Source organism: Stigmatopora nigra, chromosome 12, assembly GCF_051989575.1.
Source record: "Stigmatopora nigra isolate UIUO_SnigA chromosome 12, RoL_Snig_1.1, whole genome shotgun sequence".
Lineage (NCBI taxonomy): Eukaryota > Metazoa > Chordata > Actinopteri > Syngnathiformes > Syngnathidae > Stigmatopora > Stigmatopora nigra.
The window spans coordinates 14014903-14027284 of NC_135519.1; the positions used below are offsets into that span (position 1 = coordinate 14014903).

General features: G+C 48.0%; 2 protein-coding genes and 1 long non-coding RNA gene across 4 annotated transcripts; 2 read left to right on the forward strand and 1 right to left on the reverse strand.

Annotated features, from left to right (window-relative positions):
* The first annotated feature begins 101 nt into the window (after positions 1–101).
* Positions 102–2926, forward strand: tysnd1 (trypsin like peroxisomal matrix peptidase 1). The gene is made up of 4 exons (XM_077729858.1): positions 102–1419; positions 1493–1626; positions 1735–1920; positions 2000–2926. Exons 1-4 carry the CDS (start codon positions 368–370, stop codon positions 2203–2205), a joined length of 1578 nt encoding a protein of 525 aa, XP_077585984.1. The 5' UTR covers positions 102–367; the 3' UTR covers positions 2206–2926.
* Positions 2927–3216: 290 nt separating this feature from the next.
* On the reverse strand, positions 3217–11269 carry spock2 (SPARC (osteonectin), cwcv and kazal like domains proteoglycan 2). 2 transcript variants are annotated; one of them, XM_077729859.1, is made up of 11 exons: positions 10900–11269; positions 7525–7533; positions 7191–7236; positions 5991–6105; positions 5805–5910; positions 5375–5483; positions 5194–5316; positions 4778–4996; positions 4465–4527; positions 4268–4399; positions 3217–3875 (listed from the first exon to the last, which is right to left on the reverse strand). In XM_077729859.1, exons 1-11 carry the CDS (start codon positions 11080–11082, stop codon positions 3742–3744), a joined length of 1239 nt encoding a protein of 412 aa, XP_077585985.1. In that variant the 5' UTR covers positions 11083–11269; the 3' UTR covers positions 3217–3741. The 2 variants fall into 2 exon arrangements, with proteins under 2 accessions (XP_077585985.1, XP_077585987.1); XM_077729861.1 differs by lacking the exon at positions 7525–7533.
* On the forward strand, positions 6734–12146 carry LOC144205469 (uncharacterized). Its single transcript, XR_013328100.1, has 3 exons — positions 6734–6864; positions 7738–7852; positions 12039–12146. It is a non-coding gene; the product is annotated as an uncharacterized LOC144205469 (long non-coding RNA).
* Positions 12147–12382: the final 236 nt, after the last annotated feature.

The window sequence follows — 12382 nt, forward strand, 5'->3', positions numbered from 1 at the left end:
TATCACTGTATATACACAGTTTATATTGATTATACTGTGTATTGAATGTCCCCGACCCAAAATGGGCGACAAACGTCAGCCCCAATCACCATTGGCTCACAGCGCACATCAGCCGAGGACGCGCGCCAAACAGTCAGGCATGCGCACAGCTCGACGTAAGAAAAGTTACTGACCGGCGGAAACACTCGCTGTTGCTTTGACGTTCTGGTTCACAGTTGTCTTGACGAGTTTGTTTGAATATTTCAGTAAGTTTTTCTTTGTCTTAGTACAGCCGTTTGCGTTTTACAACAATACATTTGAAAAAGTCTTCCAGGAGTTAAACATAGTTTAGCGTCAACATGGGCAAAGTTCGCCTGCTCGGCTAACCATGGACCTCCAGGACGTCGAGAAATGCTGCTGTGTCGTCACATTGACAGAGGATTTCTCCGCCCAGGAACTCGTAAGCTTTAGTGGAATTCTCATACACTCACGCACCGGAACGGTTATTTGCACCGGCCTGCCGTTTTTTCGCTTTATTATAGGCGATAAAACAATTAGCAACAATGCTAGCCGGCGTCGCGTACTGTTACGTCACAGTTTTAGCGCGAAATTGAAAATCGCCATCCAGTTTACTTCCCCGAGCTACGTCGAGGCTAATGGCTGCGGAGTGGATAAACGTTGCCAACTCGGCGAAAGCCACGGGAAACTGGAACACGAAGCCGAGTTGCTCATGCTGGTCAACTGTATGGAGTTCCAAAAGACTTTGCGGGCACTTTTCGGTCAGGCTGAAGGCTGGCGTTTCTATGGCGACATGGATGACGACCTGGTCCGAAACGCAGGCTACCTTAGCTGGTTTGCCGTGCTCAAGACCGGAGGGCCGCATCCCGACGTCGCTGTTTCCCGGCGTGGCAGCTTGTTTCTCCGGAAAGGCTCCCCGGTCGTCGCTTGCGGCTCGCCATTCGGCTCCCTTTGCGCGGACCTTTTTAACGGCTCGGTGAGCCGGGGAGTCATCAGCAACCTGGCGGGTGAGGACGACGCCGTCATCCTCACGGACGCCCGCTGCTTGCCGGGCACGGAGGGCGGGGGCTTGTTCGCCGCCGAGGACGAGCGCCTTCACCTGATCGGGGTGATCGTCTCGCCCTTCGGTTGGAAGGCCAACGAATGGATCGGACTCACCCTTGTCTGCTCCGTCCGCTCCATCCTCGGGGACTTGGCCCGATCCGGAGAAATCCGGGGCCCGCTCCGAGACCTCGGGCTTCGTCCCGCCGAGATCGCCGCGACCCCAAAGGCCGACACGGTTCGATACCCGATTGTGTGTCTGGTGGACAGTGGGCGGCAATGGGGCTCGGGGATTCTCGTGACCTCTGACCTGATTCTAACCTGCCGTCACGTGGTTGACGGCGAGTCAACGGTCCGCCTCAGGTTCCACCGTGCAGACAGGTGCACAATCGTAAGCAACGCCATGGTTCAGACTTGTTGTGGATATTTGACAGAATATTTTTGTGCCTTTCAGAGTCTTCGATGGTTTCGGCGACGTCCTCTTCTCCACAAAAGTGCAGTCGCCTTATGACGTCGCTGTCGTGCGGTCCAGAGAATCCATTTTGGATGGCGGCGGCTGCCCTCGAATGGCTCACGCATTCCAGATTGGTTTGTTTTTATCTACTCAATCTATGAGGTGTCCGTTGAAGCGGCCATTTTGTCAATATGCACTGTCAATTTTAAGGTCACCAACTATTTCCCCCTCTCTCCCCACAGGTGAACGCGTGTTGGTGTCGGGCTACGGTGGGCTGGGTCGACGATGCGGCCCGTCGCTGACCGGTGGTGTCCTCTCCAAAGTCGTGGCCGTCCAAGGCCGGGCCGTCATGCTCCAAACCACGTGCGCCGTTCAAGCGGGGACCAGCGGGGGTCCCGTGCTGCGAGCTTCCACGGGAGAGCTACTTGGTATTAAGCCCGCAAATACAGTAACACCTCCTTTATCGCCATGAATAGTTTCCGAGACATTGAGTGTGTTTTCCGGCAGGCATGGTGTCCAGCAACGCCAGGGACATGTCCACCGAGGCCACCTACCCTCACCTCAACTTCTGCGTGCCAATGAGTGTGCTGCGGGACCCTCTGCTCCGATTCAAGCAGTCGGGGGACGTGACGGCGGCGTTTGACGTGCTGGACGGCGTCGAGGAGAAGGTGCGAAGGGTTTGGAGGCTTCAGGATAACCAAAGCAAACTGTAGACCAAGTAGGAACGTAACCACACACACTCAAAATTAGGTTCGGGACAATATCTCTAATTGTTGGTTATAATGGGATATCTTGTACGTTGTTATACTCGATACATTGTTTCAAACAAGTCCGTTACATTCCTTTTTACTTTACTGTGCAAATAGAAAAACAAGCGGTGAAATCAGGTGAGCACTGTCTAAATCTGCCAACCACTCATCCACAGCCCATTCATAGATATTAATCATTACATTTTATTATTACTAAATCATTTATGTAGCCACAAAATCAAAAGAAAGTCAATCAGAGATGCCATAAATCAACAGAACGGGACCCAGAAATGCCACAAACTCAACATAAAGTGACCTAAAATTCACTCATTGGCTGCCATCCAGGTGAAAAGAATAGAAATCACCATGGAAACCCACCCGACAAAATTGGATCATGACAGACACTACTTGTCATCCATCTTGTGATGCAAAATAAAAGCTACTCTTGTCACATTTGCCAGTAATGATTGATCACTATTTTTTTGTAGAAATGTTAGAATTTAGATGAGGTTCCATGGAAGCTTGTTTGTGCAAACATATGCTTGCATTTTCCCCACACGTTCCTTTTCCTTCAAACCCAAAACACGTCAGCACATGAAAGCGTCTGGGTATTCGCACGCTGACAGCTTGTACCAAATGATTGGTCCCTCTGGGTAACAGACACTCCGACATCTGCTCGAGGGGAGCGTCCTCTCCCAAGCACAACTTTATTTTGAAACCCCTCAACTTTTCTCATCCAATAAGCTAATGGTGAAACTCTTTCGACTAGCGCCTACTAGTGTTAAATCGGAAAAGTGCAGCAGAATACAAACAACAACAAAAAATCAATTTTCATTCTCATAATACAATCATCACTTGTTAGCCACAAGCAAGTAGATTTTTTTTGTTGCAATCTTCATCATCGCCACGAGCAGGAGGATAAAAACCTAAATAAATATAGGCGGGACAAACAATAATTATCCAAAGACTCCAATGTACGGTGGTCAACTGAGACCACTCACGCTCACATTTATTGAATTCTTATCATTTCCTTTTTTTTTTTAATAAACACAACAACTGACCCACACAACATTACGACGTACACTTGTCGCATAAACAAAGATGGCGACCTCTCTTATCGTACAGCACGTGGCTTCATGTTATTTACAAATCCAGGCGTGGCGCCTTGACAATGGGACGGCACTACCGAAGCGCGTGAGATGAGGGTGACGTCAAAAGTCCTCCGTAGAGTTCCCGTTTAAAAAAAACAAACGTTTCTACGCCAGAGGGTCGGCCATTTTAAACTAGGCCCCTCCAAAATGACTAAAATGAAAACGTACGTACGGACGAGAAAGCGGGACGGAGATGCGCAAATCTGAGGGACAAATTGACGATGATTGCTAGTGACGTGGTCGCCGATCAAAGTCCGCCCGGGGAGTTTTTCCCCCCCGTTGTCGCCCGGGGGGTGTTTGGGAAATGGAAACGGGGTTGGGGAAAATAGAGGCTCAATTCTTTCATTCTTTACCAAATGTAGCCTTCGTCATCAGCCTCGCCCTCTTCCTCCTCGGCGGTCTCCTCGCCGCCTTTCTCGTCTTCGTCCTCGTCCTCCCAACCTACGCCGCTGCCCAAGTCGCCCGAATACGTGGATTCGTCATCTGCGCCGGAGGGACAAGTCAGCGTTAGCCATTTAACCATATTTTGGGTAGGTAAACCTTTCAAAAAAATTATAGAATGAATGAAAATGTTTATTTAATTTAAAAAAAAGCTTCAAAATAAATGTTGCTGCTTTTATGATTCGTTTAAATGCAATTGGGTTTGTAGTGGTTTAATTTTGGGAATATACACTGCCCCCTATAGGCCACTGTGAATATGACTCGGCTAACGCACTTTGCAATGCAAACGAGGGTGAACGTGCTCTCCGTTTCAAGTGGAAAGTCACTTGACATAAAAGATCCCTTGTGAAGCGCACAGCTAGAGCACTAATCCCCAAGAGACTCCCAGAGGGTTTTTACTTGGGTGTGTCAACGGATCGGAGTGAAGAACTCACCGCAATCCGGTTTCCCGCCCATCCTGGACCCGGCCACTTCGCCACCGTACTGGTCCACGCACCAGCACTCGCCCCTGTCGCACTGCAGCTTCCCGTAGAAGCCATCTTGGTCGCAGTTTGGGATGAAGCGACCTGGCGAAGACACCCAGCGGTCAACCCAAGGCCATTCCCGGGGTGGGTTTAAGATTCACACTCACCAAACTTTCTTTGACCGCCATCTAGCACCTGAATCCTCTCCAGCTCAGCCAGGCAAGGTGGTTCTGAGGGTGGAACATTTGGAACATTTTCAATCCATTTATTGTGTATTTGAACACCAAATATCACATATTTCTACACTCCAAGTAGGTCCAATCTAGTCAAGGAGTACTCCAAAAGAAAGACACATGGATTGCCAGGACTCCAATTTTCTTTTACAGTCTTTAGCCGGTGTCAATGTGAAATTGGTCTTAATTTGTGTTGGTTAGGGTGTTAAAATTCCATCCCATTGGAGCCTGAAGACGGCCAACTCACTCTCTCTCCAGAAGCAAAGGCACCACTCGGCGGCGGACACCTTGCCGTCCTTGAAGGAGTCGCAGGAGTTGAAGAAGGGACGGATGCAGATCTCGTACTTGTCCAGGTTGACGGCGGCCAGCTCCTTGGGGTCCAGGAACAGATCGCCGCTGGTGTCCAGCTTGGAGAACATCCAACCTACCGAGTCCTTGCAGCTGGCCGCCAGGCTCCTGTCCAGAACTGAACGTAAGCCAACAAACACACAGCTTGTTTTTAAAACTCATCTTTGGACACAAAAGTTTCAATTGCAATTTTTGATAGACTCGTCAACCGTAGGAAAATTCTTAAGTCCCTTTTTAACAGTCACTTAAAAAAAACACAACTTCTCTGAATCTGAACCGCCCAATAACGGCAGTAATACGAATAGCGCTTCCTACCCGAAGTGGCGCTTTTGGCCCCCGGCTTGGTGTTGTTGCTCCGCTTGGCGTTGCTCTGAAGGAGTTGGAACCAATCCCGCAGACGCTCGCCCAGGTCGGACAGATCCTGCCCCGTGCAACTCTCTGCGGGGAAAGTCCGCGTTGGGAATGGGCCACGCGCCATTGTCCACGTCGGTCTCACCGTGTCGGTTCTCTCGCTTGGCGGGGGGCGCGGTGGAACACGGGCAGAGACCCGAGCACTTGAGGCTCAGCTCCTTCCCCGTCAGACACGCTTGCTGCTCCAACTTGCACTGCCACACAACAAAATGCCTTCACACGCGCGCATTTGCGACAAGGACGCGCGGAGGTGAAGTGGAGCGACTTATTGCTGCCACGCGCATCAAATATTCATGAGCTGAGGAGCCAATGCGCTCCTCGGTTCCAGCCCGACAACTTGCCCAAGGTCGATATGGAAGAGACAAAGTATAAATGCAAAGTGGTGGCCAAATCTGGGCCGCTGCATCATTTTGTGTGGCCCGGGAAAGTCAATCACGAGTGCCTTAACCTCCTCCCAAAAAAATTCAAGGGACAACCGCCCCCCAAGCTGAAACCTCAAAGAAAGACGCGGTTACCTTGGAAGCGTAGTTGTGCCCGTCAGATCCGCACACGGGTCCGCTGGAGGAAACGGGACACGGTCGGCAGCGGCCGCCAGAGGAGCCCACGGCGGGTTGTTTCAGTCTACGGTCCGGGGAAGGAAAAAAAGCAGGTTGGTTAGCGGCAGGGCGGTTAGCACATTTGTTACCCCCCTGCGTACTCGCCTGTGCTCGAGTTTCTTGCGGTTGACACACACGGCTCTCTGGAAGCCTTGGGCCATGCACACCTTGTGCCTGCTGCACTTGACCTTTTGACACGGGTCCTTGGTGGTGTCCACGTCTAGGAAAGCACACCAAAATCACAACATCTTTTCGCATAACCAATGTTCTGACAGCTAATGCTAAAGAATTAGTTTCTTCCCCCTAAATACTTGACTTTGCCTCCAATGTGTCCTCCATCTTTGATCAATCCAAATGAGAATGTTAAATAAGAGTCATGGGCTACTTCTCTTACCGCTTGTATATTTGAAAAGATTAATAAATAAATCTATGTTTGGGTGTGTGTGTGGCTAGCACACAGACAGCATAAGCTATCTGTCGGCGCCGCATGTTAATTTAGCAGGCTTCCGCGGATTAAAGCGGTGGCGGTGATGACGTTTCCATAGCAACAGGCTTTCCAGCACTTCTGGGAATCGGTTCTGGGTCGACTACCATTTGTGCCTCTATCCGCTTTGTTGGCCAGAATTTGCAGATTCCTGCGCCGTTTGTTGTAAAATCAGGTCTAGAATTTATGGACCGTCGCCAAAAATCAAATCCAAATAAAAACTAAATGAACATTTAGACTAGAACTCTCCTTGAACGGACTGCTAGCTTGCCTCAATTAGCAGTGAACCTCTGCTGTAATATAACATTCCAGAATGCTAACTCCCACTTAGATATGCTTTAATACTTTATTATATGCTTTTATAATTTGCAGGTCTGATTGGAAGACGTGGAAGTGGAGCTAAACCCGCCCTGTTATCATCTGTAGGCGCTCCAAGATAATGGGCCCTATCGAGGATTGAAAGAAAGACGTGGAGTCTCCATCCTGGTTGCCAAGGTAACACTTCTTATACCATCTGACATTTCAAATGTCACCCTTCCCTTGCCGTTCCTCATCCGTTCATCCGTCAATCCAATAATATCCTACTAACAATGGCATTTACGCGAAAGGGAGTGTGTGTTTGGGCCACGGTAAAATTCATGATAGCGACCATTTAATTCCAATCAAAATACCTTTCAAAAGGTTTGTCTTATACAAAGGAAATTGTCCAATTCAAACATTTTAAGGGTACGGCTTATAAGCAGAGATGCGGCTAATATGTGACATTTTGTTTGCTATTTTCAACATTTCAACGTCAAATTTCAAAATAAAAGGGGACTCACCGTCACTGGAGCCTTGATTCTCATTCCAGTTGCGTACGTAATCATCCTGCGGGGATGAGAAATGGAAAAGAATGAGTGACAAAGTCAGAAGTGCCGTTAGCATGCCACGCTAATGATAATGAGCGCCTTTTAGTCGTGATGAGCACAGCCAGACGTGGACGTACAACGCTGTGATGAAATGATTCCCACTAATGTCTGGATGTTTTACCTTCACGGCAGGCATATGGCGCCCGGGACGCGGCTCCCTGTTTATTAAGTCCAATGCATGCACGGATGAAGACGTACGTACACACGTTTGACAATACGGACGGAAAAAGCAAGCACGACAACTGACCTCCACTTCCTGAACCACGAAAGCCAGGGAGAGAAGAAAGAAAAAAATGGTGGGAATTAGCGGGAACGACATCATTTAACTGTGTATGAATCTTTTTAGGACTCCGTATTGACGCTCTAAAGTCAAGCTTTTAATCTTCCTTGTATAGGCATTCCATTCAATGGAATTCAATGCCCTGAATTATTCACTAATCTCTATTTGTGCTCCCGCCAGGACCAATCAGGAAACCATACCACTGGAAATCAATGACATGGAAATCAATGACATGGAAATCAACGACGTGGAAAGTTAGCCAAATGTGCACAAAGGATGGAAAAACAAGGCCAAGGTAATGTAAGATTCAACTCCCTTCTTAAATGTTGTTGCCAAAGCATTTTGCTACTTTTCCTCGATATTCCATCCCTAAAAATGGGTCTATTTTTTTACCCCGTCCTCCAAAATATGCTATAAAAAGCACTAGACTACTCCCATAAGTTGACATATCCGGGACAGGAGCGTTCTGATGTGCCGTGAGGGCGGAAGTTGTGTCTTCGCCGTGTGATTGACAGCTCCGCGTTTCTCTTAAAAATAAGCCCGCCGTTCCCCAAGCGAGAGCTAGCACGCCAAAGTGAGAGCTTCTAATGCCTATTGGGTGGATGCTCATGAAAAAGAGGCGCTAGAGTTAGCGCCTGTCAGGTGACTGACGGGTGCTGCTCAGCTTTTCAGGGAGAAGTTTCATTTTTGCTACGTTCTCTCAATTTTAGCCGCGGAGTGCTCGCTGGTTAGCATGTCCGCTTCACATTCCCCCCCCCCCCCCCCCCCCCGTATGATTTTTCCTGTTCCACCTGGTTTTGACAGCGAGGGCCCAATGGCGGTCACCTGCGCTGCACAATCAGAATCTCTGCGCTAAACATTTCCCCCACTGCGGCACCCCCGGAGAGCTCATCAAGGATTGGCCACGTGGCCTCCACCTTCTGCTTATCATCCCCCCAAAATAGGTCCAAATCATCATTACCCCTCAAAAAACCCAACAACACAACCCCCCTTCTTTTCTACGCATTCATCTTTGGGCTATGTTTAGTTATTTATTGCATTTTTCCAATTTGCGAAAGCAAGACAAGATTTTTTTTTTTCTTTACGACAAAGCCAGATTTTCTCTCTCTTTGATCCGTTCGTTTGGAATGAAAGTAGGCCAAAAGATAACGCCGTAGGTAGGACCGCCATCAAATGTGATGAAATGCAATGAAACACGCAAAGTTGTCTTTTCTCATTCAGCCACTTCATTTATTGATTAAACACCAGTTGAAATGAAACCGCTAATTAAATTGTCGTGCCGAATGATAAAGCGCTACGACCATAGAATCACGGCTATAAAATCAGCCTGAAATGCCATACATATTATTTTAGCTCGAAAATGTTTCGTTTTTAAAAGCCTGCTGGCTTTTGTATTGATTTTGTGTGTCTTTTAGTCATACTTTGTTTCTGCAAGCGTGTATTTCATCTCAGGCGGAAAAAACTTTCAATCACGGGTTTGTTCTTATTTGAACTTGAACCAATTGATCTTTCTTGCTATTATTGTTCCCTTTAAAAGCGAACGTTTACACAGATCTGATTTTAGAGGGGAAAAAAAGACAAAACCAAAGGGGGGGGGGGATGAAAACAACGTGCTAGTTTTTTTTTGGGTCCTACTAATAATTCAAGGAATAAAAGGCCGTAGTAGCGAAGAAGCTAACGTTAGCACACAACGTTAGCAGGACCATTTCCGTTTTTGTAAGAAATCCCCAAATTTGAAATCAACGTTTCTCCAAACAAAATTTCAAAAGACGTCAATAGCGACTATGTGGCGCTCCCCTGCGTTTTTTCACCAGGTGTATTTGTCGCATTAGCGGAATGAAACGTCAAGTGCGCCTGTCAGATGAAAGGATTGAATTCCGTGCGACTGATCGACCATTCAATCTCATCTCCTCCGTTTTTTTTACACCCACAGAGATTCAATTGCATTCTTCCCGTATAAACACATTAAATATTGACACTATTCACTCTGCCGCTTGCGTAGCGTTCTGTGCGCATCTCACGGGCGGGGGTGCCGAGCTGCCGTTTCAAGTGGCCTGTTTTGATGATTGCCTTCCGATGTTGACTGAATGAATATTCAGTGGCCCTGTCTTGCTTGTCAAGCCCCATTTGGGAAATGGCAATATGGCGCCCACACCGCCGCCTGAAATTCCCAGAGCCGGACGGACACCTGCCTACTGATTGTCCGTCTTGGCTGTAGATTGTTGCCATGCGTGTGTGGCATTCTAGAAAAAGGTAGCAAATTCCCAATTGGCCTGGGAGGCGGCGGGTAGAGCGGTCGCCGACTGCCATTCGCGTTGCTACGGCAGCAATCTCTTCTGAAAGGGCGACTGGCTCCTCTGATGCTTCTCCTCCCGTCGTTCCGCAGAGATAGCAGCGCCATCGCTACTCGCTTTCAACACGCAAATGCAAATGTAGGAGCGCAGTCGGCCATTCCGTGTCTGAATTCAGCTTTCAGCATAAATTAAGAGCCAAATACCACGCGTGGCATCTTTCTTTCCCTTGGGGCGGATTTATTTATTTTGTGGCTCTACGACATAGTGAGACCAGAAATTGATTCTTTAGTTTGTTTTTTTAAGTCCTGTTTTCAGATACGGTCTGTTTTCTAGGACCAAATGCCTTTGCGCAAAAGCTAACTTGTTTTGAGCAAAATTTGACCCCCATTTTCCAGTGCTTCCATTTGCTATTCTCACAAGGGCCTCACAAGGGTGTTCTATTCAATGGCTAATTTGTTTACCAACAAGTAACCCTACCCAGAATGCTATCTTTAGAGGCGACCACCCACGTTTTTGTGCCAATAAAAAGAACGACTAAGGAAGCCCGAAACAGGAAGGCTAAAACGGCACCACCGTTTTGGCGTTTCTCTGTTTTCGCGCACGGACAAAAGTATTGCCTGGAAACCAATGGAGACCACCGCCGAGGCCTGGGACCCCGGCTCTTGGAGCCCCGTGCATGCCGAGCCAATGGCGGACCGGGTGGGAGACCCCGATGAAGCTCACTAAACAACGGACTGAAACTCGTCCCAGAACGCTAGCGCTCACGGACCACCACGACCCGCCCTGTGATCTATCAAAACCCAATTAGCCGTGTAAATGGCTCCTTTTTACATCATCAAAGCTGACGACAACGCTTGTAGGGTGCCCTGGAACTCGCGGACGAGCAGTTTGAACAGAAAACGAAATCCCCCTTTTTCTTCTTCATTTGAAATACGTGGAGTCGTGCCAAGTCGCCGTCCCCGTTCGTCAAGTGAATGGCGGACGGAGGCGCTGGCTTGCCGCATTGGCAGAAACGGAGCGCCGCACAAGCACGCACGCACGCACTTACGTCTCGGAAGCGATTCCAGTGCTTGATCTTGCGGCTGTACTGGGAAATGGTGGACAGCCACTGCTCGTCCTCCATGAAATTGCCCGCCTTTTCCGCCTCCTGGACGGCCACGCCGGCCGCCACCCGGAGGCTGGAGACCAGCAGCAAAAGCAGCGGCGACGGGATCCACGCCAGACGCCACATATCCGCCCTGTGCAGCGTGCGGTGTCGGGTCCAAGGAGAAAACGTGGGGAGGGGGAGGGACGGCGCCCTCTGGGTTCTCCTCTCCTGGTGGCGAGAGGACGGACGGACGGAGGAGGAGGAGGAGGGTGCTGAGGCTGGAAGGAGGAGGAGAAAAAAAAAGCGATGGGCTTCCAGGACGATCTTCTTCTGCGGGGAGGGGGAGGGGCGAGGAGGCGTGGCCTACATCCCAGGGAATGCGGCCAATCTGTGAGCGTTAGCGACGATGCTAATATCGGCATCGTTGGATAAATAAATTAGTAGTATTTTCAGGGCCAATGGGATTTTATTTTTTAAAGAGGTAAAAATCAGAAATACATTTATTTTCTTTTATCCTCACAAGGGTTGCAGGGGTGCTGGAGCCTTTGCCATCTGACCGCGGGCCAGAGGCGGAGTCTAAGGTTCAAGAATTTAATGTAACTGAGATGTAATATAGCTTTAAAAGACCTTTTTTTCTTGAGGTGGAGCCATTTGATACCAAAAAGGTTTTTTTTTATTGTTCTTACAGTGGTATTAGATCAGTACTCTTGAAACATCTTTAATGGGAAGGAGGAAATAGAGCGTGTCGCCCGCCATGTTTTACAATTGAAACGGGCCCCCGAGAGCTCTTAATTGACTGCCTCGGGCTAACGGCTAGCCACTTCATATATAATAAATATACAAAGGCAAATGGATGGCTGACAATGTTTTCTTCCTTTCCATTGTGCAGAGTATGATTTTTCTTTTAAAGTGAGACATTATTTATTTAGTTTCAAGGCTTAGATGTTCTTCAGTAGCTCTCAAGCAAGTCAATTGAATTAAAGGAGGGTGGGGGCTCCCTTATAATTATTAAAAATGATTCCCAAATGGAATACGACGCAGTGATATTTCATATTTAGGTTATATGGTTGTAGATTGATTTTGGTTTTTTTCCCCTGCAGGTGAAAATATAACAAAGAAGTAAAAAAAAGAAGCTTGTCGTGTCATATGAAATCAGAGAAACGACACCCTCGTGTGGAGAGTTTGATTACTACAGGAGGAAGATGACATGCATAGCATGTAAGTTGAAATCCATATTTGTTTTGCTTTCAAATGATTTCGCTCGACAATAAAACCACTCGTGACTTCTAAGTACAAGACATTGAGCTTTTAAATATCATTTTTATGAAACTTAAAAGGCCTCTTTAGCTACACATTGTTCTATAATGCCAATGATTAACTCGGTGTAGTTTGGACTGCGTTTGAGTTTTCTTTTCCCCACTTTTATAAAAGGTGAAACAAGGAG

Bases quoted from the DNA above. Each gene is read 5' to 3' on its own strand.
- tysnd1 (XM_077729858.1), top strand. From the start codon at position 368: ATGGACCTCCAGGACGTCGAGAAATGCTGCTGTGTCGTCACATTGACA. The intron at 1,420-1,492 runs GTGCACAATCGT...TGTGCCTTTCAG, and splicing joins AGGTTCCACCGTGCAGACAG to AGTCTTCGATGGTTTCGGCG. The intron at 1,627-1,734 runs GTTTGTTTTTAT...CTCTCCCCACAG, and splicing joins GGCTCACGCATTCCAGATTG to GTGAACGCGTGTTGGTGTCG.
- spock2 (XM_077729859.1), bottom strand. From the start codon at position 11,082: ATGTGGCGTCTGGCGTGGATCCCGTCGCCGCTGCTTTTGCTGCTGGTC. The intron at 5,911-5,990 runs GCGAGTACGCAG...CCCGGACCGTAG, and splicing joins CGCAAGAAACTCGAGCACAG to ACTGAAACAACCCGCCGTGG. The intron at 5,484-5,804 runs GTAACCGCGTCT...GTTGTGTGGCAG, and splicing joins GGCACAACTACGCTTCCAAG to TGCAAGTTGGAGCAGCAAGC.